At 36.2% G+C, this 25,013-nt stretch overlaps 1 protein-coding gene across 3 annotated transcripts in view; it reads right to left on the bottom strand.

Annotated features, from left to right (window-relative positions):
- PPM1A (protein phosphatase, Mg2+/Mn2+ dependent 1A) overlaps positions 1–25,013 on the bottom strand; it is a 50,787-nt gene that overhangs the window by 15,736 nt on the left and 10,038 nt on the right. For all 3 annotated transcript variants that reach the window (XM_042943408.1, XM_042943409.1, XM_042943410.1), the window contains one exon: positions 117–970. In XM_042943408.1, the coding sequence (XP_042799342.1) occupies positions 117–970 (854 nt within the window). The remainder of the gene's footprint in view (positions 1–116; positions 971–25,013) is intronic.

Here is a 25,013-nt window from a genome sequence, read left to right as displayed (position 1 = left end):
GTTTTTGTGCCAAAAACTTATTTCGGAGAACTATAGTTTCTAAAATGATTAAATACTAGAGTAATAATTAAGATGACATAAAATCATTTTTATCTTTTAAAAGAAAGTCTAGCTACCTTATACAAACAGGTGTCGACTACTTCATTGCAAACTTTCTCAAGGTCATCAGTGACTTCAAGTCTGGATCTTACAAAATCACAGAGCTCTTCATTTCCCATAACATCCCAAATACCATCACATGCAAGGATAATGAACTGATCATCTTCTTCAGATCTTTCAATATCATGGACTTCGGGCTCTGGTGAGACAAGCTGCTCTGTAGGACCTTTTCCATGGACACATTTGTAATCAAAGTCCCCAAGGGCCCTCGATACAGCCAGAGAGCCATTCACACGCTGAATCATTACAGAACCACCTGCATTCTGAATTCGTTCTTTTTCCAGCGGATTACTTGGTTTGTGATCTTGTGTGAAGAAGTGAACTTTCCTGTTCCTACAAAGTAAACCTCTCGAGTCTCCACAGTTAATGAAATAAGTATGTTGAGGAGAAATTAAGACACCCACAGCTGTTGACCCACTTCTATCTGCACCATGTTTCTTCTCTGACATAACTCTCATGTGTTCATCAATCTCCAGAAAACCTGTTCTGATTCCATTCTTTACATTTTCCACAGAAGGTGCTCCTGCAGACCCTTTAAAATCCTGGTTATTGGTGATGTGATCTAGCAAATGCTCACAGCAGTATTTGGCAACCTGAGAACCAGCATGCCCATCATACACAGCAAAGAATGACCATGTTTCAAGTCCACTTGGCAAACCGATCACAGCCGTATGTGCATCCTCCATTTCAACTCGCCAACCTTGCATGCTGCTTAGCCCATATCGCAACCCATTACCCTGCCCCTGGGCATTATGTTTTTCCATCTTTGGCTTGTCTAAAAATGCTCCCATTATGTCTTGATATTCTAGGTCTGCAAAGGAAGAGAAACAGGAAAGTTAATAACTATCTCACACACAAAATACATATCCAACAACCTTTTTAAGAGTGAAGGAGACAAAAAAACCTTTAAATAAGAAATCAAAATTTTTTAAAATGAGAGAGACAGCATGAGCAGGGGAGGGGCAGAGAGAGAGAGGGAGAGAAAGAATCCCAAGCAGGCTTTGCACTGTCAGCACAGAGGACTGGGGCTCGAACCGCATTGGTGTTCGAACTCACAGACCTCAACATCATGACCTGAGCCAAAACCAAGAATGGGACACTTAATCAAATGAGCCACCCAGGCACCCAGGAAATCACAACTCTTAGATGCCTGGCTGATTGGCTCAGTCACTGGGTCGTGAGTTCAAGCCGTATGTTGGGCGTAGGGTTTACTTAAAAAAAGAGAGAGATTTAGAAATCACAACTCTTATAAGCAGACATTGTGTTGCTGATGTGGAACCTGGAGATTAACAGGAAAGAGTTGGGGGAAAGGCTGATCAGGCACAGCTTAGAACCAGGCAAATAGAACTAAAGCATCAGATTAAAGGTAGCTGACCTGACACTGCCCCCATGAGGCACAACCATATGAGGTAGCAAGGAGATCTGGCAGTAGTCATCAGCTTATTAGAACCAGGCCAAGTGTTTACGAATGCAATAAACAGGTGAATCTCTTAGGAAATCTCAGACCTAAGTTGTATGTGTATATTAATCAAGAAAAAGCCAAATGAATTCACAACATACCAAAAGCCTACTAATTCAAACATCTTGGTTGAAGATTCAGGATTTTCCAGTTTAATTCTGAACTACCTATAGTTTTATTGCTACTACATGAACTCTCTGAAAAAGTAAAAAATGATCTACTCACAATGGTCCAAATTTGCACACTCCTTCAAGCCTTTGCTCATGTTAGTTCCCCTAACTGGAATCTCCTTCCCCTCCTCCCTACTTATTGAGAAAAGTACATCCATCTTTTAAAGTTTAGTGCAAATTCTACCATTTCCATAGGTTTTTCAGTCTTTGACAAAGCCATTAAGTTATTAAATTACTATAAGTAGTACAGCCTCAACCATCAAAGTGCAAAGGAATTATAATACATATAGCAAAGCTTGTTACACAGAACAAAATCAACCTACTATAATCTACTGATGTATTAATTTAATGGTAATAACATGTATCATTATTATTATACTCTATGACCCTTAGTTATAAATAGTAAAGGAGATTAGAGGGTCTAGAAACAGCCATGTGGACAAGCCTGAAGGCTTAGCTAATCTAATCCTTTCCCAAGAACCAGTAACTACAAACCCTGGTCTGGAATGGGCCCAGACAACACAGGGAGACAGTTGGTTAGAATTTAGGTCGACCTCTACTTGAGTAATAGCCTAGGAATGCAGAGACTTGGGGTGCAAGTCATCAAATAAGTCACAACTCAAATCAAACCAATCTGAACAAAGGATAGAATGAAATTTAATAGAGGTAAAGGGGGGAGGGGAAGTAGGGGGAAGGGAAAAGTACCTAGGTACATCAGGATGCAGTTATGAGACTAAAGGATTGATGATGCCAGTGATGCTAAGCTTTCAGAAGAAGATGGGAGAGAAAGGGAAAGAAAAACTCCTCAGGAAGGTAGTAGTTTCCAGTAACCTTTTTCCCCTTCTTTCCCTATCAGGGCCAAAGTAATACACAAGAGAGAAGTATGACTGATTGGTGTGATAAAACAATCTCCTGCCTACTCCTCTGTCCCTTATTACAATTCCGCTAATGAAGGTAAATAATGAAAACTAGCCATCATTTATTCCTTATGCTCATATTCATCAGATTACCAGATACCAACTTGATACATATCATGACAAGGGTGAGTGTTTTGACTGGACAAAGGATAACATAACGATGACACCTTAATAGCAGACAACGTTTAAGAATCACGCAATCATTCTCAACAACTCTCTAAAGTGAGTAATAATACCTTCCTTTATAGATGAATCTTAATGAGACTAAAGGACTTGGCCAAGGTCACTCAACTGATTAAGTTTAGAGGAATCAGGACTCTAATTCAAGCCTGACTCTGAAGTACCATTTTACTAAGGCAATGGTCTTGACAATAGATGTACAAAAGAATTACCTGTGGACCTTCTGAAAAATAACAATTAACAAATCAGAATTTCCAGGGTAGGGTTGGAACCTAGGCATCTGCGTATCCATAGAAAAGATTAGATGGGACGCCTACATAGGTATGTGATTAGATGATGATTGAGTCATCATAAAGTTATCTGCTGAAAGTCAACAGCAATTTGCCTCATTTCTGTACCTCAATTCTTTTAGCTAAGCTAAAGGGGAGGAGGGAGATATAGTTAAGATGTTTGATATTTACTAATCTAGCATTTCTTCTCTATACAATGGACACATTTATACTTACCTCTGAATGTTGCTTTGAGGTTTAAATGAGGCACTCAGCAAACAAGTATTTAATTATTACTACATTCTGACATACACAGTCACATCTAGATTCTGATATTACCTAAAAGGGAACTTACTCTTTTATAGAAAAGTCCAGTAGTTATTTTCCAGATATATATGTATGAAATTACAAAGTAAATAATTTTTTGAAGACAAATAGGGTAAAAGTTCTAAAAACAAAACCCAAACTTTTGAAATATATATGTTAGAATATATATTCTAACATATATATGTTGAAATATATATATGTTTGAAATATACATGTTAGAAATGTAAAAATGTAACAAACTAAGTCAACCATCTGATAAAATTTTAGGTCCTGCTCAATCATAAATATAAAAATATGGGTCAAGGACACATTCAAAGTTTTGTGGTTGGACTTTCACATAGCAAAAACAGGCAATTTAGAAATCTTACCTCCTGGAATTTTGAGTAATTTGTAGAATCCTAGTGAAGCAGCTAACAGTAGCTACATAAATACAGCAGATGGTTATGTAAATTAATACCAGAAATATATTTTCTTATAAATACTATGTTTACATAATCATCTTCCAGAAATGGACTACTTACTAATTATGTAGTCAAATTATTAAAATGGCATAAATCTAGAAATAGTAAATTCCAAGGGGATTCAATATGCCAATGAAAGCTTAAGCTAGTTTCTGAGAGAAATTCTACTTCTCACCTCATCTTTTTTTTATGTTTATTTATTTGAGAGAGAGCACTAGTGAGTGTGGGGGAGGGGCAGAGAGACAAGGAGAGAATCCCAAGCAGGTTCAATGCTCAAAGCAGAGTCCAAGGAGGGGCTTGATCTCACTAACTGTGAGATCATGGCCTGAGCCAAAAATCAAGAGTCAGATGCTCACCTGACTGAGCCACCCAGGTGCCCCTCACCTCATCTTAAATCTACTCTGCACACATGCTGAACAGATCTCACCACAACACTAGCTTATCAGTTGATCTGAACTTTTCAAAACAAAGTACTATGACAATCACAAGACTGTATTCATCTTTGATATAATCAGAAAATTCGGTGAATATTTTTTGTCTTTTTAAAAACTAACTCCTAAACTGAAAAATTCTAAGGCCGAGCCAGGAAATAATTCATTAAAGTCCATCCATTGGCTTTTATTAAGAAAAACTGATCTCATAATGACAGCATAAACTCTTAATAAACCTTGTCATTTGGTTTAATCTGCTCATAAATCCTCCCCTCCTCCCCATAAAAGCTCTATATATTCAACTGTTAAGATCCTCAAGCAACATATTAGTCCAGAAACAAGAGTTTTTCAAGTGACCGTTTGGGTAGTCTTTTAATAAAAAAACTGTGGTTTTTTTGTTTACCTATGGACACATAGTAAGTGGGCTCCATACACAGAGGTCAAAATACACATATGTAAACAATGTGAAGAAATTATATTTTAAAGATTAGGGGGGATCCAGAGGGATTATATACGAGAAAGATTAGAAGCTCCCTGGGGGAAGAGGGAAAAAATGGAACACTAACTGGTAGCAGTGTATAAAACATGGCAAAATTCAAGTCATTTGCAGTGAGATATGGGAAATAAACCCTCTACCACTGCCAAATATTTAGCATATTCTACATTGCCCACTAATGCTCATATATAGATTTTGTCAAAGAAGATGACAAATGCTCAGCTGACCCTGGAAATGCACATTTACTAAATAACAGAATATTAAGCAATATATTCCACAGCTGGGGTTCAATAAAGAAACACAGATTCCTTGTGGACGTATATCTGCTATAAAGGATAATTTAGGGTACACAAACTACTTTTAACTTCCTACACTATGAGACATGGTAATTCATAAATTATATTTTGTAATACAAGGCAGTCACCTCAAAATTATCTATGGTAATGATAAATAAGTGCATGAGGGGTGCCTGAGTGGCTCAGTGGGGTAAGTGGCCAACTCTTGATTTTGGCTCAGGTCAGGATCTCACGGTCATGAGATTGAGCCCTGGGTAGAGTTCCATGTTGTTGGGTTCCATGCTGGGCATGGAGCCCGTAGAAGATTCTCTCTCCTTCTCCCTCTCTCTCTGCCCCTCTCCTGCTCTCTCTCTCTCCCCCTCTCCTGCTCTCTCTCTCTCTCAAAAGTAATAAATAAATAAATAAACGCATGAAAAAACTTTTTACCAATTTGAGGGAAAAAAGTTAATCTTTGGATAATTTTTCTCTCATTGGGAGTCTGAAATTTCTCATCTCATTTACTTTAAAAAATGATCACACATATTTATATTTACAAATTTGATTTTGATTAACTTGTATAACTCATCAGAGCCAAAAGGTAGAAATTATCTGTCCAAACCTATTTTACAAATGAGAAGGCACCAAGAAATAGAATGATTTGCTCAAGGTCACAAAGCTAGTTCTGCAGTAAAGGCTGAGAAATAGGACCTAGGTTTTGGACTTTTACTCCAATTCTACACATGCTATCCTGTGTACTTGCAAATGAAGTAATGGAAACCTAAAAACATAGACTTTTTATTTTTATTAATGTTTATTTTTTTTAGAGAGAGAGAAAGAGAGTTTGAGGAGGGAAGGAGCAGAAAGGGAGACACAGAATCTGAAGCAGGCTCCAGGCTCCGAGCTGTCAACACAGAGCCCCACATGGGGCTCGAACTCACGAACCATGAGATCATGACCTGAGCAGAAGTCGGACACTTAACTGACTAAGCCACACAGGCGCCAAAGAAACATAAGCTTTTTAAAGACAAAACACAAAGCACATAGGCAGGGGAGGCTGTCAGAGAATAAAGCTGAAACTTCCTTAAGTGCCATTTCTTCCTCTGCCTATTTTAACTTGTTTTCTAACCTTCTATCCTACCAAAGATAAATGACCAAAACAAACAAACAAACAAACAAAAGGAAAGGTAAAGAGAAAAGGAAAAAAGGCAAGAAATCTAAACTTCGGGGTTTTTTTGTCTGGGACAGAGAGAAAACAACAGAGAACAATTAAATTTCTGGCAAAGCAAATCTCAAATACTCAGGCTAAATAAAATATGAGCAAAGAAAAGTTAGGGGATATATTTTTAAAGATTCACAAGTTACAGGGAGAATGGGAGTACCTCAATATTCATTAGCTCCAAACTGGAAACTACCCATCAACATACAAGGTATGAGAGGTCACTGAATGAATAAAAACTGCAGGCTGTCAATTAAAAAAACAAACAAAAAAACAAAAGGCACTCTGAAAGTAGGTTCATGGAAATGAAAAACTATTATTGAACTAAAAATTTCAATGAATAGCCAATCAGAGACTACAGAAAAAACAAACCTATACATGAGATCACCTCAAGAAATTCTTTTAGAACTCAGGTCTTTCCTCATCTTGTTAATTCCAAACATACAAACCCACCCATATCTATACCCATCCTATCCTCATACCTTTCTGTTACAAAAGAGGACTCTATGCTCTCACTTAACATAAATCCCTCTACTAGAGCTTTAAAGCCCATGCTTCAAAGGAATCTTACACTACTTACATGTCTTCTCTGGAACCTTACACTATTATCCTCTTTATATTCAACCTCTCTCTTTCAATTGGAGTACAACTTTTTTTTTTTTAACGTTTATTTATTTTTGAGAGAGAGACAGTGTGTGAGTCGGGGAGAGGCAGAGAGAGACACAGACACACAGCATCTGAAGCAGGCTCCAGGCTCTGAACTGTCAGCACAAAGTCTGACGCGGGGCTCGAACCCACAAACCGCGAGATCATGACCTGAACCAAAGTCAGACGCTTAACTGACTGAGCCACCCAGGTGCGCCCCTGGATTACAACTTTTAAAGATACTCAAATGCCACCCATTACTAATAAGTCTTTACGTGACTCCTGCCCCTCTAGCTACTCGTCTGCCTTTTTCTTCCCTTTGCAGTTCATCTTCTTAAAAACAAGTATTGATGCTCTCTACACTGTTGTCTGACCATTCCACCAAAATAAACTTCTCCAAGTTGCTTATTACAATGGACATTTTTAGTCCTCATTTGATTGATTTCTTACAAAAGCTTTCAACACTCCCTCTTCCAATTTCCCACTGGTTTTTCAAGAGGCTACACACTCCCAGCTTTCCTCCTGCCCCTAGCTTTTCCATCCTTGTTCCCTTTGCAGACCCATCTTCATCTTCCAAGCCATTAAATGTTGACATTCAAGGCTTAAACCTAAGCCCTTTTCTCATTTTATGCTGGCTTCGAAACTATTATTAATGTATACAGGAGGAAAGGGAAACAGAACAGATACACAAGGACTCAAAGTATACACTCATACTTTATTAATGAAAAACCCAGCCACGCAAACATATACTTTCTATGGTTTAAAATTAAGTTCATCTCTATGACTTGTCATTATTTATCTCTTAAGTAATCTCCTTCTTAAAAATAATCTAGGAAAACAAAATCCTGTACATAAAGTAAAAAGAACTTGAGAAATTGCCCACTTATCCAATTTAATAATAAGGAGACACCCGTTTTATGTCTGTAAATTACATGGAAATACCTTTCATAAGATTAACTGAAAAGTTATGGATGTATCCAATATGTGACTTTGGACAAATCCTTTCACTTAATTTCTAACTCTCTTCATTGATAAATACACACTGATAAATTAAGTGAAAGATAAACCATTCTCAGAACAAGGTAATTCTACATTGAGAAATGTAGAAGTGAGAAGCCTAAAGTTTTAGGAATACTTAGGTAAATGGCATTAGTAAATTAATACTTCAATCTAAAACCATGCTGATGAATCCTATTTAAAAATTTTTATTCTCAATACCAAGATGAAGGTTATGAGACAAAGATTATTTTATAACAGAAAAATCAACTTGTAGAGAATGAAAAAAAAACACACAAAAACCAAAACCAAATTCAAACAAAAGACAAAAAAAGAAAAAAGAGAAAAACAGTCACCAACAGTTGTAGGACTACAAGCTGGTAGCCTGAATTTGACCTTCACATTTATGGTTAGCCCCTTCCCTGAACAACATGCATTCTTCAGAGTCCCTACTACTTTTTATTGACCACACGGCATCTGAGCTTGTATCATTTGATAAAGAGGACAATATCTACTATGATGGTAACAGCATATAATTCATGAGGATGAACTCTAATCTGTTATTTCATGAGTGGTCACCTCATCTCAATGTAGCAAAACAAAATGATATCTGTAATAGGCTGAATAATGGCTTCCAACGATACCAGGTCCAAATCCTACAAATATTACGTTATTTGGAAAATCTTTGCAGGTGTGTTAAGAAACTTGCAATGGGGTAATTATTTTGGATTATACTGGGGTCCCTAAATGCAATCACAAGGGTCCTTGTAAGAGAAAGACAGTGGAAGAATTGTCACAGAGAAGTGATGTGAAGATAGAGCAAAGAGAGATTTGAAGATGCTGGCACTGAAGATTACAGTGATATATGGCTACAATCCAAGGAATGCTGCATTCTTCCCTAAAGCCTCCAGAGTGAACACATTCCTGCCAACACCTTGACTCTGGCCCACTGCAAATGATTTTGGACTTGTGCCCTCTAGATCGGTAAGAGAACAAACGTGTATGAAAAATAAGAAACTAGCGGTAAGAGAACAAACATGTATGAAAAATAAGAAACTAGAGTATAAAAAGTATTAATAGAGCTAAGGAAAGAAATTTAAGAGGCAAAAATTATTGTAGTATTTTAAATGGCATGAAAAACAATAATGAGCAGAAAACCTATAGAAAACAACCTGCAAGGGGTAAAATTCAAAACAGGAGAAAAATCATCCTGTATGCAGATAAGAATAAAGAGATGAAAGTGGGTAGATTAAAGATACAAAGAATGTAGATCCAGCAATTGAATTAGTACATTATAAAAAGAAAATCAAATACTGGAGAATAAATTAAACTTCAAAGAAAAGAGAAATTAATCCTAAACTGAGGGAAAATTTGATGATTTAAGATGTTCATCAAATACTAGATAATTTTAGTAGAAATGACCAACACCAAAGTATAATTTGATAATGAATTTCAAGAATATACAAATTCAGAAAAGTGAAACATACCAAAAAACAAAAGCAAATCAGGCTGGCCTCAAACTTGTCACATGATATGCAATAATGAAGTCATGCCTATACATGTTGAGAGTAAAGGGGAATATTCCCAGAATTCTATACCCAGCAAAGCTGGCATTTATATGTGAAGGTAATAGAAAAGGTATCATCAACTATGACAGCACTAAACAAGTATCATCCATGTACCATTCATGAACAACCTATTTAAAGCCAAAATGATGCCACCAAGAGATTAATCAAAACCAGAAACTCAGTAATGGAGATGTCATAATATAGAGGACTTTGGGGTGGGCAAAATATGCTAAGCAAATATAGGTGACCCTTGAAAAACATGGGTTTGATCTGCACAGGTCCACTTATACACAGATTTCCTTTTTTTAAAATACAGTACAGTACTATAAATGTATTTTCTCTTTCTTATGAGTTTTTTAACATTTTTATTTAGCTTATTTTATTATAAGAATATGGTATACAACGCATAACATGCAAAATATGCACTAATCAACTGTTTATGTTTTCAGTAAGGCTTCTAATCAACAGTAAGCTATCAGTAGTTTTGGGGGAGACAAAAGTTATATGTGAATTTTTGGCCACGTGGAGAGTTGGTACCCCTAACCTCCATGTTGTTCAAGGGTCAACTGCGTAACAAAAGTCAAGGGCTGAGATTTTAATTTCAGACAAAGAAAAGCATAAGACTAAGTCAATAAATACGATTGTCTTTTTTTAATTGATGAGAGTGTACTCTAAAATTATAACTTCCAAATTTTATGGGCTAAATATTTTTATGCCAGATAATACAGAACAATCCTTCAAATATACTATATATTGAAATCAAGACTATATGTTCTGTTCAAACATGCTTAAAACATTAGTTAAAAACCAAGCATTTACTTGATTGTATACTGGAAAACGAAAGGGGTAAAGTTTCCTAACATACTCCCACCCATCCTACCCCAGGACCCCTCTCCCCTCCAAAAAAGAGAAAGAAAAACAAATGACACAGACCATACTATCTGACTTTACTACAATAACAGTAGATGCTGGTAGCAGTAAAGAAAGAAGAACACTTCTGAGACCTGGATATTGCTTTAAATAAGGCATGCTTCTAATAAACCTTGCATTGAGTTTGTATATTTTTAGAATTATAGGATATTTAGAAACAATAATGAGATGTCTCATTAAAATTATCAATTTTAATGAGATGTGACCAAACATTACTCAGGAAAACTCACACTTCCTTAGTAAAAAAGTAAAAATCAGCATACTAAACATCAACTCAATAAGTAAAAAGAACAACCACACACACCTACACAAGACCTATGGAGAGAAATATATTAAGGAATATATTAAGAAAAATTAAGGTAAGGGGTGCCTGGGTGGCTCAGGCGGTAAGACTTCAGCTCAGGTCATGATCTCGCGGTTCATGAGTTTGAGCCCTGCATCAGGCTCGGTGCTGATAGCTCAGAGCCTGGAGTATGCTTCAGATTCTGTGTCTCCCTCTCTCTGTTCCTCCCTCTCTCACACTCTGTCTCTGTCTCTCTCTTTCTCTCTCTCTCAAAAATAAATAAACATTAAAAAAAAAGAAAGAAAAAGTAAAGTAAATATGATGTTATAGGAGGAAAATACAAGTAAAAATAGGTTAAACCACTAGTCTGAGAAAAAATATTATACAAAATTAGAAATCAAACGACTGTACTTGCCTCTCGGATAGGTGTTTTGTTTTTTTTTTTAATAAAAACACACTGTACAATTCTTTGCCAATAAATTTGAAAATATGGAGGAAACAGACAATGTTCTTAAAAATAAATTATCAAAATTTTTTCAAGCAGTTATGAAATAGAGACCAGTAACTCTGGAACAAAATGAGAAAGTTATCAAAGAACTAAAGAGCTCTAGGGTTCATGAAAAATAAAATAAAAAAAACATAAGAACCATTCCAGGGTAAAGAAGACCAAAGAGATATAAGTGTAATGTATAATAGTGCACTGGCTTATACATATTTGTGTGTGCAAAAAGAACATGCATGAGTATACACACAAAAGGAAAAAAATAAAATTTGTAAAACAAATGTGGCAAATGTTAATTAGTCATTCAGGTTAATATTAAAGTTCGCTGTACTTTTTTTCTTAAAATTTTGTTAATTTAAATTGTTTTCAAAATAAAGTTATTAAAAACAAAAGTGTATCAGATTTCACAATCAATATCTTACAAGCCTTAAAAGAAATAGTAATAATACCCAATTTACCTAAATTACCTAAAGAACAGAGAAAAAAGCTTCCCATTTCTTTTTACAACCCTACCATAATCCTGATTAAAAACTGAAAAAGACAGCGCCCAAAAATACAACTACAGTCTGAACATATTAATACAGAAGCAAAAAACCCTAAGTAAAATATGAATATATATTACAAATCAACAAGTAGAGCTCATTTTAAGAATTTAACTATGAGCCAACATTTAACAACCTATTAAGATGTCATCTTCTTAAAAAAAGTTCAAAGAAAAGAAAACACATGATCATCTCTTCATATGATAAAAGAGATCTGATAAAATTAATTCCATAATATAACATATATTTGAAGCCAAAGAGGACACACAGTGATTAGGACAATTCCCAGGAAAAAAACGAATACAGGATACCTGCTCTTATCCTTTAGCAATGTCTAGAAACGGTGATCAATACAGTTAACATTTTTTTAAAGGTGTAAAATTATGAGACGAGATAAAATTGCTATTTGCAAATAATAATTATGTCATGACAAACTCAAAATCTAAAACATTATTAGGAAAAAAAGTTCAGTAAGGTTATCTGCTTACAGAAAATCATATAAGAAAACTATTAATAACCACTTACAAAATAAAGAAAAAATGCCAACAAAAGTATATCTGAATATATATTCAAAGAAATATTCAGGACCTTTAAGAAGAGAGCCTCAGGGGCGCCTGGGTGGCTCAGTCAGTTAAGCGTCTGACTCTTGATTTTGGCTCATGGCATGATCTCACACATTTCTGAGATCCAGCCCTGCGTGGAGTCTGCTTGGGATTCACTCTCTCCCTCTCTGTCTGTCCTTCCCCCAATCACATGCATGCCCAAGTGCTTTCTCTCTATATAAATAAACTTAAACCCCCCTCCCCCCACAAAAAAAGAAAAGAGCCTCAGAATAAAAGACACTTCTATTTCTGAGACAGGAAGATTCAATATTACAAAGACAGTTACCCTCACTTTATTAATCGATAAATTCAGTGTAACCACAACTGGGTCCTTTTGTTCCCAGACCTTGATGAAATGATTCCAAAATTCTTATGAAACAATAAATGTTTGAGAATATCCAAAACATTCTAAAAAACATTAGCACTTGCCATACGTAATATTAAACAATTTCAAATTATGGTAATTAAGAGGGAATACTATTGCAGGAATGAACTGATCGGTGGAATAGAACTGAGACTCCAGAAAGACAACTGTGCAAACAAAAATTCAAAAAATGGTGTTAAAACAGCTGGCCTATTCTAATCCTCCCCTCTCCCATGGCAAGTAACTGAATCCCTATCACATAGCTTAAAATAAATATCAGGTAATTAAAGATTTAAGCTTGAAATACTAATAATAAAACAATACAAGTGCATCTAGGCAAATATTTCTATAATCTTATAGTAGGAAAGGACTTTCTGAGTATGACATTTTTTTGCCATTGTGGCAAAAAGACTCTAAAGGAATAAAAAGCAACTCCAGAGGAATAAAACTCCTACACTATAAAACCAGGCTTATAAAGTTGAAAGGCAAGTATCTTTGAAATAACTATTTGCAGGGGTGCCTGGGTGGCTCAGTCAGTGAGCACCCGACTTTGGCTCAGGTCATGATCTCACGGTTCATGGGTTCAAGCCCCGCATCAGGCTCTGTGCAGACAAGCTCAGAGCTTGGAGCCTGCTCTGGATTCTCTGTTTCCCTCTCTCTCTTTGCCCTCCTCTGCTTGTGCTTTGTCTCGCTCACTCTCAAAAATAAAATAAAATGAAAAATAAATTAAAAAAAAATTGTCCATACAAATGGACAATACATGGAGTAATAAGCAAGCTCGCTAGCCATTAAACATAAATTCCTTTCTTACACATTATTAAAGATTAACAATGTATAATGTCCACTATTGGCAAAGGAATACAAAAAATATGCTTCTCCTAGATAAAGAGTAAACAGCCATCTTTCTAAAGGATATATACGACACACATTAATTTTAAATGTTGATTGCCCTATAAATGTTTTTGTATATTCACACTCTGAAGTGCCCTTCTACTCCAGAAGTATTTTTAAATAAATGAACTATAAAACAAAATTAAGAAGACCAAGCCACTTGCTAACGATAAATTCTTGAAATACAAAGCTCTTTGTGAAGCTGAAACTATGAGCCTCCTGGGTTCAACTCCCAGAGATGGACAAGAGTCTACATCCTGTAGAGATAGTAACAGAGATTAAAAATGCCCTGTGCAAGGCTGAAACAGAATTCTACCTCACTGAAACTAATGCCTGGGATGGAAGGGCTCTGCTGCCTATAAAAGGAGCTGGAAAAGGCTACTTACTAATCCTTACCTGGGGCTATACTTTGAATGAAGTTAGGTGCCCAGTGAGCAGAAGTATAGAAATCTTTTAGTCTGTCTTTTCTTGGGAGAGATAAGGCTGATTCTGATGCTATTGAGAATCAGGAACCACACCTCCAATATAAGACATGGTTTCAGACTGGACACCCTAGGGCCAAGATGTGGGCACATACAAAAACACTGGATAAGGGCGAAAACAAAAAACTTCTAACATGAGAATGCAAAACCGAATTCCAAAACACATGAGGGAAAAAAAAAACCAACTAACATGGACAAACAAAACAATAGACATGAAGAGGAAAAAATTTTAAACAGAAACCAAATCAGAATAGGTGGCTATTAGAGACAGAGATCCTGAAAAGGAAAAAATACTCACTGAAAATTAAAACAACTTGAGGCCACGTAAACTCTAGCTGAATAAAGTCAAGAGGGTAATTAGTAAATTGAAAACTGATACTTAGGTAGTATCTGGAACATAACACAGAGATTAAAACGAACACCACAAAAGCAATATTCAAAAATTTAGGGGCGCCTGGCTGACTAAGTCAGTAAAGCATGTGACTCTTGATCTCAGGAATGTAAGTTCAAGTCTCATGTTAGGTGTAGAAATTACTTAAAAATAAATTTTTTAAAAAGACGGGGCGCCTGGGTGGCTCAGTCTGTTAAGCGTCTGACTTCGGCTCAGGTCATGATGTCACAGCTCGTGGGTTCGAGCCCCGCACCGGGCTCTGTGCTGACAGCTCAGAGCCTGGAGCCTGCTTCTGATTCCGTGTCTCCCTCTCTCTCTGCCCCAACCCACTCGCATTCTGTCTCTTTCTCTCTCAAAAATAAACATTAAAAATTTTTTAAAAAGAAAAATATAAAGGTTAAAGAATTTCCTAGAATTGAAAGATACTTGTCTTTAGATCAACAATGCACATCAACCACGTATTTCAAGGAATACTTACAGCACAGCATACACATATCTAGGCATATGAGAATGTGTTTAGAATAGTAATATTTATATCACACTTAAAAACAGGACTCTGTCCTACATACATTTTACACAGATTAATGTAATCACTGCTACAACCCCCCCACAATACAGATAATATCTCATTATCTCTGTTTGCAACTTGCCAAAGGTCACACAGTGGTGACAGATACAGAAAAGGAATCTTTTTAAAACTATCAGAGAGAAGACCCTCCCCTGTTCATGCTCTGTCTCTCCCTGTCTCAAAAATAAATAAAACGTTAAAAAAAAATTAAAAAAAAAAAACTATCAGAGAGAAAAATTATATACAAAAGCCTAACAGCTAGGTAGAAACCAGACTTCTCAGGGAGTAAAGTTTCATGATACAATGAAATAATACCTTAAGGGTACTAATAGGAAAGGGGGGTACCTATTAGCGAAAAAGTCTTTATTTGCTAAAAGAGAAAGAAATGTATAAAATATACTTTCAGACAAAAACTACAGATGTCTACAGGCCACACTCTGTTATTAACAATATTACTAAAGGATATACTTTAGCAAGAAAGGTAAATCCAGGAATGAGATATAAGGAACAGTTAAGCATAATAAAATATATTGGCTGATTACATTAGGTGTTAAATATAAAAAAGAAAATGACTTTTTTATGCTACAAAAAGAGGAAATAAAATTATAGACAGTTATACAGAAGATAAAGGAATGTTGTGTTTAATCAAATATGAGCTCACAGAAAAAAAAACCTCACCAAATATACAAGGAAACAGGCTGCCATGAGTAGGAGTTAACATGACAAATATAAGATATAAAATAACTACGTAAGGAGTATTTAACAAGATTTTCCTCTCTCTCACACACACACAAACACACACACACACACGAAAATGAGAAGAAATTATTTAAAAATTACCAGGCAAATTGGGAAAGAATTAAATGCCACTTTTGGAACTTAAGAATTAAAAATTTATTTACTTATTTTTAATGTTTATTTATATTTGAGAGAGAGAGACAGCACGCGCACAAGCGGGGTGGGGGCAGAGAGAGAGAGAGGGAGACACAGAATCAGGAGCAGGCTCCAGGCTCTGAGCTGTCAGCACACAGTCTGACACGGGGCTTTAACTCATGAGTGCCGTGAGATCATGACCAGAGCTGAAGTCAGATGCCCGACTGACTGAGCCACCCAGGTGCCCCAAGAATTAAAAATTTTTTAAAAGAATTAAAAATTTGTTGATGACAAAATTTCAAAGGATGACAACAGACTAAAAACGAATGCAATAAATGTAGTTGACTGATTTGAAGAAATAAATAAATAAAATTATGTTCACTTCAAAAAAACCTACAACCAAGGATGAAGGAAAGGGGAAGGAGAAATAGAAAATCAAATTCTCCATAAACAGAAAGTAGCATAAATAGTCCACATAAGTAGGTTCTTAGAAATTTAAGACTTGGACATTGTAGGACCCCTGAAAGCCCAGGAATTATGAACTAACCTCTCTCTGTTGATGTCAACTCCCTAGAACATGGTAGTAGTAGCAGAGTTCTTTATACTCTATAATCAATATTTATTCCACTATGAAATCAGAAAACACCAGTAAAATAATGGTACCTTACTCTACACATACATACAGCTTAATCTCATTTAACAAACGCTCCTCTAGTATCTCATATTTATTTTTAATTGTGTATGTGAGAGAGAGAGAGCACAGGCAAGCAGGGGAGAGGGGCAGAGGGAGATAGAGAATCTTAAGCAGGCTCCACACTCAGCACGGAGCCTAACATGGGGCTCAATCCCACAACACTGGGATCATCACCTGAGCCAAAAATCAAGAGTCAGATGCTCAACCAAGCCATCCAGGTGACCCATTATCTATTTTCTAAACATACATAAATCATAGTCTCTAACTTTGTACATCTTTATTTTTATTTAATTTTTATTTATTTTTGAGAGAGAGAGTGCAAGCAGAAGAGGGGCAGAGAGAGAGGGAGACCCAGAATGCGAAGCAGGCTACAGGCTCTGAGCTGTCAGCCCCCCCACCCCCCATGTGGGGCTCAAACTCACAGACCACAGATCATGACCGGAGTTGAAGTCAGACTCTTAACCAACTGAGCCACCCAGGCAGCCCCATCTTGCTTCAGTTAGAAGTTTCTTATAGGGTCCATTAGTTTGCAGCTCATAGGGCTAAGACCTCCGGAATGTTGCTCCAATCTCCCTCAGGCCTAAAATATTTTCACAGGTTTCTTATTAAATATTCTTTTAGGGACGCCTGGGTGGCTCAGTCAGTTAAGCGTCCGGCTTCCACTAAGGTCATGATCTCATGGTTCGTGAGTTTGAGCCCCATGTGGGGCTCTGTGATGACAGCTCAGAGCCTGGAGCCTGCTTTAGATTCTGTCTCCCTCTTTAGATTCTGTCTGCCCCTCCCCTGCTCATGCTCTGTCTCTCTCTCTCTCCTTCAAAAATAAACATTAAAAAAATAAAATTTAACTATTCTTTTAATAAAGCTCAATCTGATAGTCAGTTAAATCAACAAATAACTGTACTCTTAAGTTTCTCCTACAATATAACCTATAAAAGAATTATGCAGATTTATAATAGAGTTCTTTTGAAAAGAAACACGTCCTTGTTATTAAAAAAATTATTTACACATTTTATAAACTTAGGGTTCCAATACTAAAAACATTTAAATCATGTAACATATTTCATGTTAAATAATGAATCTCAATTGTTCTAAAGAAACTATCTTCATCACCTGCTCCTTTAAAAAGTTATATACAAATACAGTACGCAATATTTTTTTTGAGAGAGAGAGTGGGAACAAGCACGAGTTGGGGAAGGGCAGAGAGAGGAGAGGGAAAGAGAGAATCCTAAGCAGGCTCCACACCCAGCATGGAACCTGATGCAGGGCTGGATCTCACCACTGTGAGATCATGACCTGAGTGGAAATCAAGAGTTGGATGCTTAACCGACTGAGCCACCCAAGCACCCTGGCAGTATTTCTGATAAGGAACTGAATATAGGGTTTTAAATATGTCATCCAAAATGTAAAATACACGCACAAACAGTTCCCATCAGTTTTGTACTCCCCTCCTCCCAAATTTTGACTTTGCTTATTACAGGAATTTACTCCTTTAACACTTGATGTAGGACTGTGGCTCTTTGGGGGCACTTTTAGCAAATGGTCTTAAAATCCTACTGACAATTCTAATCCAACCAGAAGGCCTCTGATCTATCAAATCAAATCTTCTTTGGCAGAAGCAACCTCTCAATTAGCATGATTCTGCCCCTCCAATTTGAAATTCTAGGGGGGACAGTGCCATTTAATTTTCTGTGGAATATCTCTGAACAATAATCCCAAGCTAATAAGGGTTTCCCATGCTGCACTGGTTCAAACCTGAAGATCTTCAAACAACCCCCCAAAAACAAAAAACATACAAACAAACAAACAAAAAAAACCATGACTATAGTTAAGCTTCAAAGTTCCTATACAAAGTTCTGGAAAGAAAATATATGAAGGGCATTAAATCTCATCAGAAAATGGAATTATCATTTGTGTCTCACTGACATTATGACTAAAATTCAACATTCAGAACTGAGAACTTAAAAAAATTCTTTTCTTCTACTACATTATAACATCTTTGCCTTTTCTTCCCTCTAGGTCTTATTCTCTCCTACACAGCCTCCAAGTTTTATTCTTGTATCTACAAATTCAGTCTCCTTGCAAACTTTATACCATTTCTGTTCCTGTTCTTACAACCTTGATCACAATCTGTTCTATTTTCCTGTTCTTGCCTTTAATTGTTTCTCATTCTTGGGTTTAGGGGAGTAAGAAGGTAGAGTTCAGGCAAGTCAGCTGCAAGGGGAAACATTTCAGTGAACTCATCAAGACTGAGTTTACAAGGTAGAAGAGAAATGGCTACTACACACACTTCAGGGAAAGCTGAGGGGCTACTGAGCAACCCACAGTACTGGAGATGAGGACTAATGGTACATGTTCTTTGAAGTTTTAATACTAGTGAAGAGCCTGATTCTTGGTCTAAATTTGGATACAGTCTTCCAATTACTGAATAATTTTTCCTGGTCAGAGGACAAGGAAACCACCATTATTCAAGCTATAAAAGGAGGCTACATTATTCATCACTGGTTATCTCATAACATATACAACATGCTTATAAACTGATCAAAAAGTTATCTAAGATTGCATTTATATGAAATATGAAAAAAAATCTATAGAGACAAGAAAGTAGATGAGTGGTTGACAAGGGCTGGAGGAGAGGAGAATGGGGAGTGACTGCTAATGAGTATAAAGTTTCTGTGGGGGAGATATAAATGTGCTAAAATTAAATTGTGGTTAATGGTTGCACAATTCTGCGAATACGCTAAAAACTACTGAGATACAAACTTTAAATGGGTCAATTTTATGCTATGTGAGTTATATCTCAATAAAGCCATTTAAAAAGATGGTCTTACACGGTTTTCTGTATATTTTATTTTCATAAAAAGATTATTATTTTTATTTTTTTCCAAGTTTATTTATTTATTTTTGAAAGCAGGGGAGAGAACGAGTGGGGGGAGGGACAAAGAGATGGGGAGAGAGAGAATCCCAAGCAGGCTCTGAGCTGTCACGGCAGAACCGGATGTGGGGCTCATCTCACAAACCCTGAGACCTTGACCTGAGCCAAAATCAAGAGTCCAGCGCTTAACTGACTGAGCAACGCAGGTGTTCCTGCATTAAAAGATTTTTAAAGATGACTATAGATTATATGGGACAACATGGAAAATACTACATTAAATTTTTTCAAAGATTATCTGAAAACTTCCTTGGCTGCCCAATATTTCATCTTACAGCTTCAATTAAATATTGACTTCACTCTTTGATTTAAATATTTCTTCCAAAAAACCAAATTTCATCCAAAGGAATTATAATGCAAAAAGACTGTTACAGAGTTAAATAATACCTAAATTTAAATGTCCTAAATTAAAACCTTAAAAATGAAATTTCAAAAAGCAAACCAAAAGTGACCAAGCAAACCAAGCAAAATAAGTCAAATACAGCTCTTCTATGCTAAATAGCATTTCCATGAAGTCCATGACACAGGTCATTTTTTTCTGACCAAAAATTATTCAAAAATAATCAGTCTTCGCTGAATTAGGGAAAAATATACAACTACCTTGGGGGTGCCTGGGTGGCTGAGTTGGTTAAGTGTCTGACTCTAGATTTTGGCTCAGGTCATGACCTCATGGTCCGAGATCTAGCCCCATGTCAGGCTCTGCACTGAGCAGGGAAACTATTTGGGATTCTCTCTCACCTTCTGCCCCTCCCTTGCTAATGCACACACGTGCTCAATGGCTCTCTCCCTATCAAAATAAATAAATAAACTTAAAGAAAAATGTACAACTACCCAAACCATAGTTACTTTGTGCAGGTTATGAGCAGCAGTCTCAATTTCACATGGTATGTGCAAGTCAGAGCTTGTTGCTTTTGATGTTTCCTCCATGTTTTCTCACAATTTATTTACTTTATTTTTAAATTTTTATTTATTTATGGGGGGGGGGGTGGAGAGCAAGGTGCAGGGGGAGAAAAAGAATCCCAAGCAGGCTCCATGATCCAACGTGGGGCTCGATCCCAGGACCCTGGGATCATGACCTGAGCTGTAATCAAGAGTCAGTTGCTCAACCCAGTGAGCCATTCAGGTGCCCCATATTTCATGATTTTTTAATGTGTCAATATCTTCTAGACATGTGCTGTGATATGAACTACATGCTCCATAAGGTAGTCTTACTAAACTTCTAGGTATGTACTAGCAGTACATACAAAGGTATGTACTGCATAATTTTTAAAAGTAAACTTTAGAAGTACATAATTACCTGAAAAATATCTAAGCTCAATTTAGTTTGAGGTTTCTAGTGACTATAAAAATTAGATACTGACCTATTTTCACTAACAGCTATAGTATGAGCAAAACATTGAAAAGATGTGGAAAACATGGAGCTATTTAAAGTTTTCTAAGAATGTTCTATAGTATTCACAATTTCAATTTGCCTCATCTGTCAACTATTTCAAATTTCTCAGTTTTGAATAACTGTCTACAGAAGTGGATTCAATTTCCAGTCTGTTATTTTTTAATCCTTGCATATTTGAGGATTCAGACTCAGACTGACCTAGAAAATAACTGACTCCCTTAGCCAATCCATCCTTTTTCCTTTTGCTTAAAATAAACAAACCCCCGTGTGACTGAGCATTTATATGTTTGCTGATAACCTGAAAGAAGTGGAAATAAAACTTACTAAATATTTAAGACAATGAAAGATTTATTGTCTTAACAATATGTAGCAATTCTAAGTATTTTACACAAAATACAGAAAAGAGGACCAAAAAATATTTGCCTCTAAGAGAAAGACTTCGGTCCATACATTTCAAAACAGATTCATTCACTGAGTCCACAAGTTTTGATGAGATGTTTTGTGTATGGAAAAGGGTGTTGGGGAAGAGAAAACATTTGTTTTTTTTTTAAGTGAAGATTCTATCTTTCTAAGAGCTTAAAAAATATATATATCCAACTACCTCCTATACTTGATTAGCCACACCTCAAATGACATGACCTAAAGTGAATTTTTCAATGCCCTGCCACTTCTCCTACTCAGTTCCCTGTCTCAGGAAATAGATCTACCATTAGTCATAAGCTCACAGAATCCTGTATTCTACCCTTATCATAGCACAGAAGACCCTGTGAATTCTCACTCATTTTAGATTGTAAGATCCATGAGGGAAGGGATTATGTCTTTTTTATTCATAGTACGTTGCGTACAGTCAGACACTTGTTTAATATGTAGGACAAAGGAGTGACAGCCATTATCATGACTTCTCTCCTGTCAACAGAGTTAGGAATTCTTTTCTACCCAGGAAAGGTATTCCCGGACGATGACCTCTGCAAACAAACTATATCCTACCATTTCCATCTTGTTATTCTACAAAATGCATAATCTAATTTTTAAAATCTCTACAGAAATTTAATTGATTTCTAGTAAGAAAATATTGGACCCTAAAACAAATGTGCAGCCTATTAATCAAAAATCTGATTTTCAGATTAGTGTTCATTAATGACTTTTAAAAGTTTCTTGACATCGTTAGTTACATACTCTTATTGTTGAAAAATGCCACAGAAGATATACCAGAGGAAACAAAAGAGAAAGATGTAGTTTTGACTGTAAGTTAGAGCCTATACAGTCTCTTTCCCTGTGCTATTTATCTGCTCAATCAATAGTCATGAATGGGTAAAATTTTAAAAGTCTTTTCTATATGAGAAGCAAAGTATAAGGTAATTAAAAAAAATTTTTTTAATGTTTATTTTTGAGAAAGAGAGAGAGACAGAGCATGAATGGGGGAGGGTCAGAGAGAGAGGGAGACACAGAATCTGAAGCAGGCTCCAGGCTCTGAGCTGTCAGCACAGAGCCAGACGCGGGGCTCGAACTCGCGGACCGTGATATCATGACCTGAGCCGAAGTAGGATGCTTAACCGACTGAGCCACCCAGGCACCCCAAGTACAAGGTAATTTAGACACAAAGGAATAATTTCTGAGAGCTAAGAAATCCACTTTCAATGTATTTTAGACAAAAGTATCTTTAACTTAGTCTGGGAGTTTTACTGTATAAAATGAATTAATCTCATTTGCACTTAAGGAGCTCCTTATTCTATTGACTATAGCAAACCATTACACTAGATCACACTAGACCGCTGACTAGTAGAAGTACTTACTTATACTATCAGGAAGCATTTACATAGATAGAGAAAAATGAAGATGACAGATACGGAGTAATTAATACAGGGTTAAGTTGTGGATTGACAGCAAAACAAAATCTGCTATTTCTAAGATCAGCCCCTAACATCCCAAACAGGCTTACACACTCTCAGCAAGGATAATAACTACTGTTTTAAATAGTGAAAATTTTATTTACTATCTATTTACATTCTAAAGCATAATGGCATACTGCAAAGATGTTTTTCTAAAGCCTGGTAAGCAATCTGTAAACAGTTGTAAACCTTGTAAACAATCCTGTTTGCAAAACAAGAGAAGAACCAATATATAGCCACTCATTGCTTACCCTTAATATTTTCATTTCTGAAATTTGGTAACAAAGGTAAGTAAGCAAGTTGCATCTCCTATAGATATAATGTCAAATTAGATGCACTTTTCTACCACTCACACTAAAGAAAAGGAGCAATACTTAAAAAACAAAAACAAACAAACAAAAAAAGCCAAGGCCTTTATTCAGTCAGTAATGAATTACATTCTTAAAACACCAGAATAGTTCTTGAATAACATATTAAGAGAAATAATTAAGCTACATATAGCATGACTCAACACACACAAAAAAACCATTTATCTATCTACATCCCTGCCTGAGATAGTCATAACACACATTTGAATAAAAAGAACGAGCCTAAATTTAAAATGGATTGTATGTGACCTATGCTCTCATAGTTTGCTATATTTCTGGCTCACAATCAATTTTCTTTGTCATGTGTTCATCAGAAAGTAAGCAAGGAGACTACAAGGATTAAACAATCCAATATTGAACATCTACTTAAAACAAATGAAACCTGGTCCTTGCTTTCAAAGATTTATTTTTAAAAAATCTTAATAATGAAATATTCCATTTATAGTATAACTTTTACTGTAAGCCCAATTAGGTAGCTTGTGCTTAAGACTATATTCTTCTTAAATTCACTAAGAATTTCATTTGAATAAAGGAATGATGAAATCATGTCAGTGGGTTGCAAAGTAGTGAACATAAGTAAGGTAAAATTGCATGTGGCTTGTGGTACCAGTTATATTATGCCTTTATCTTATATTCTTTTTATATAACAAAGTTTAATAGTTCTTGGTAAAAAGCTCCTTTTTAAAAAAAAGATTTTATTTTTAAGTAATCTTCACATCCAACAGTGGGGCTCAAACTCACAATCCAGACATCAAAGGTCACATACTCCATGGACGTGAGCCAGCCAGTGGCCCAAGTACTTGGTAAAAAGCTCTAAAGAGAGCTGACATGATGTGACATATGACACTATACTTTTCAAATTTAGTGTACACGTCTACCTCAGATCCCAGCTCAATCACAAGGTCCACTCACTGAGTATGATGGAAATGTAGTTATAAGCTTCAAAATCAAAGACTTTCTTTGTATCTATTTATTTAGAGAGAAAAAGAGAGAGCGCGTGCATGAGCAGGGGAAGAGCAGATAGAGAAGGAAAGAGAGAATCCCAAGCAGGCTCAGCCCTGTTAGTGCAGAGCCCGATGTGGGGCTCGATCCCGCGAACTGTGAGATCATGACCTGAGCTGAAATCAAGAGTTGGATGCTTAATGAGGGCACGTAGGTGGCTCAGTTGGTTAAACATCTGACTTCAGCTCAGGTCATGATCTCACAGCTTGTGAGTTCGAGCCCCACGTCGGGCTGTGTGCTGACAGCCTGGAGCCAGGAGCCTGTTTCAGGTTCTGTTTCTCCCTCTCTCTGCCTCTCCTCCCCCACTCCCCCAGCAACGCTGTCTCTCTCTCAAAAATAAATGAACGTCAAAAAAAAAAATTTTTTTTAAGAACTGGATGCTTAACCGACTGAGCCGCTCAGGCACCCCAGTATAATCAAAGATTTTCTAAACCATCACAACTGCCAACAATTTCTTTTAGCAGAAGCAATAAAACTGCATATATATAACAACTATGAGAAGTCCAAGGACATGTGTTTAGCTTCTGTTACTAGCTGTGAAACTGAACAAGTAACTTAACCTGTCTCAATTTCCTCATCTGTTAAGATACAACTAACAGTAGTATCTACCTCATATACAGAAATATGAAGATTTAATGAGATAGTAATTAAAAATTTTCTATGATAATGCCTGGCATACTGCCCAATAATATTAGCTATCATTGTTAGTAGCTAATGTTAAAGCTAGAAAAACCTAAAAGG

This window comes from Panthera leo, chromosome B3, assembly GCF_018350215.1.
Source record: "Panthera leo isolate Ple1 chromosome B3, P.leo_Ple1_pat1.1, whole genome shotgun sequence".
NCBI lineage: Eukaryota > Metazoa > Chordata > Mammalia > Carnivora > Felidae > Panthera > Panthera leo.
Note: the sequence above shows the minus strand (reverse complement) of the source record. Positions and strands in the feature narration are given on the sequence as shown.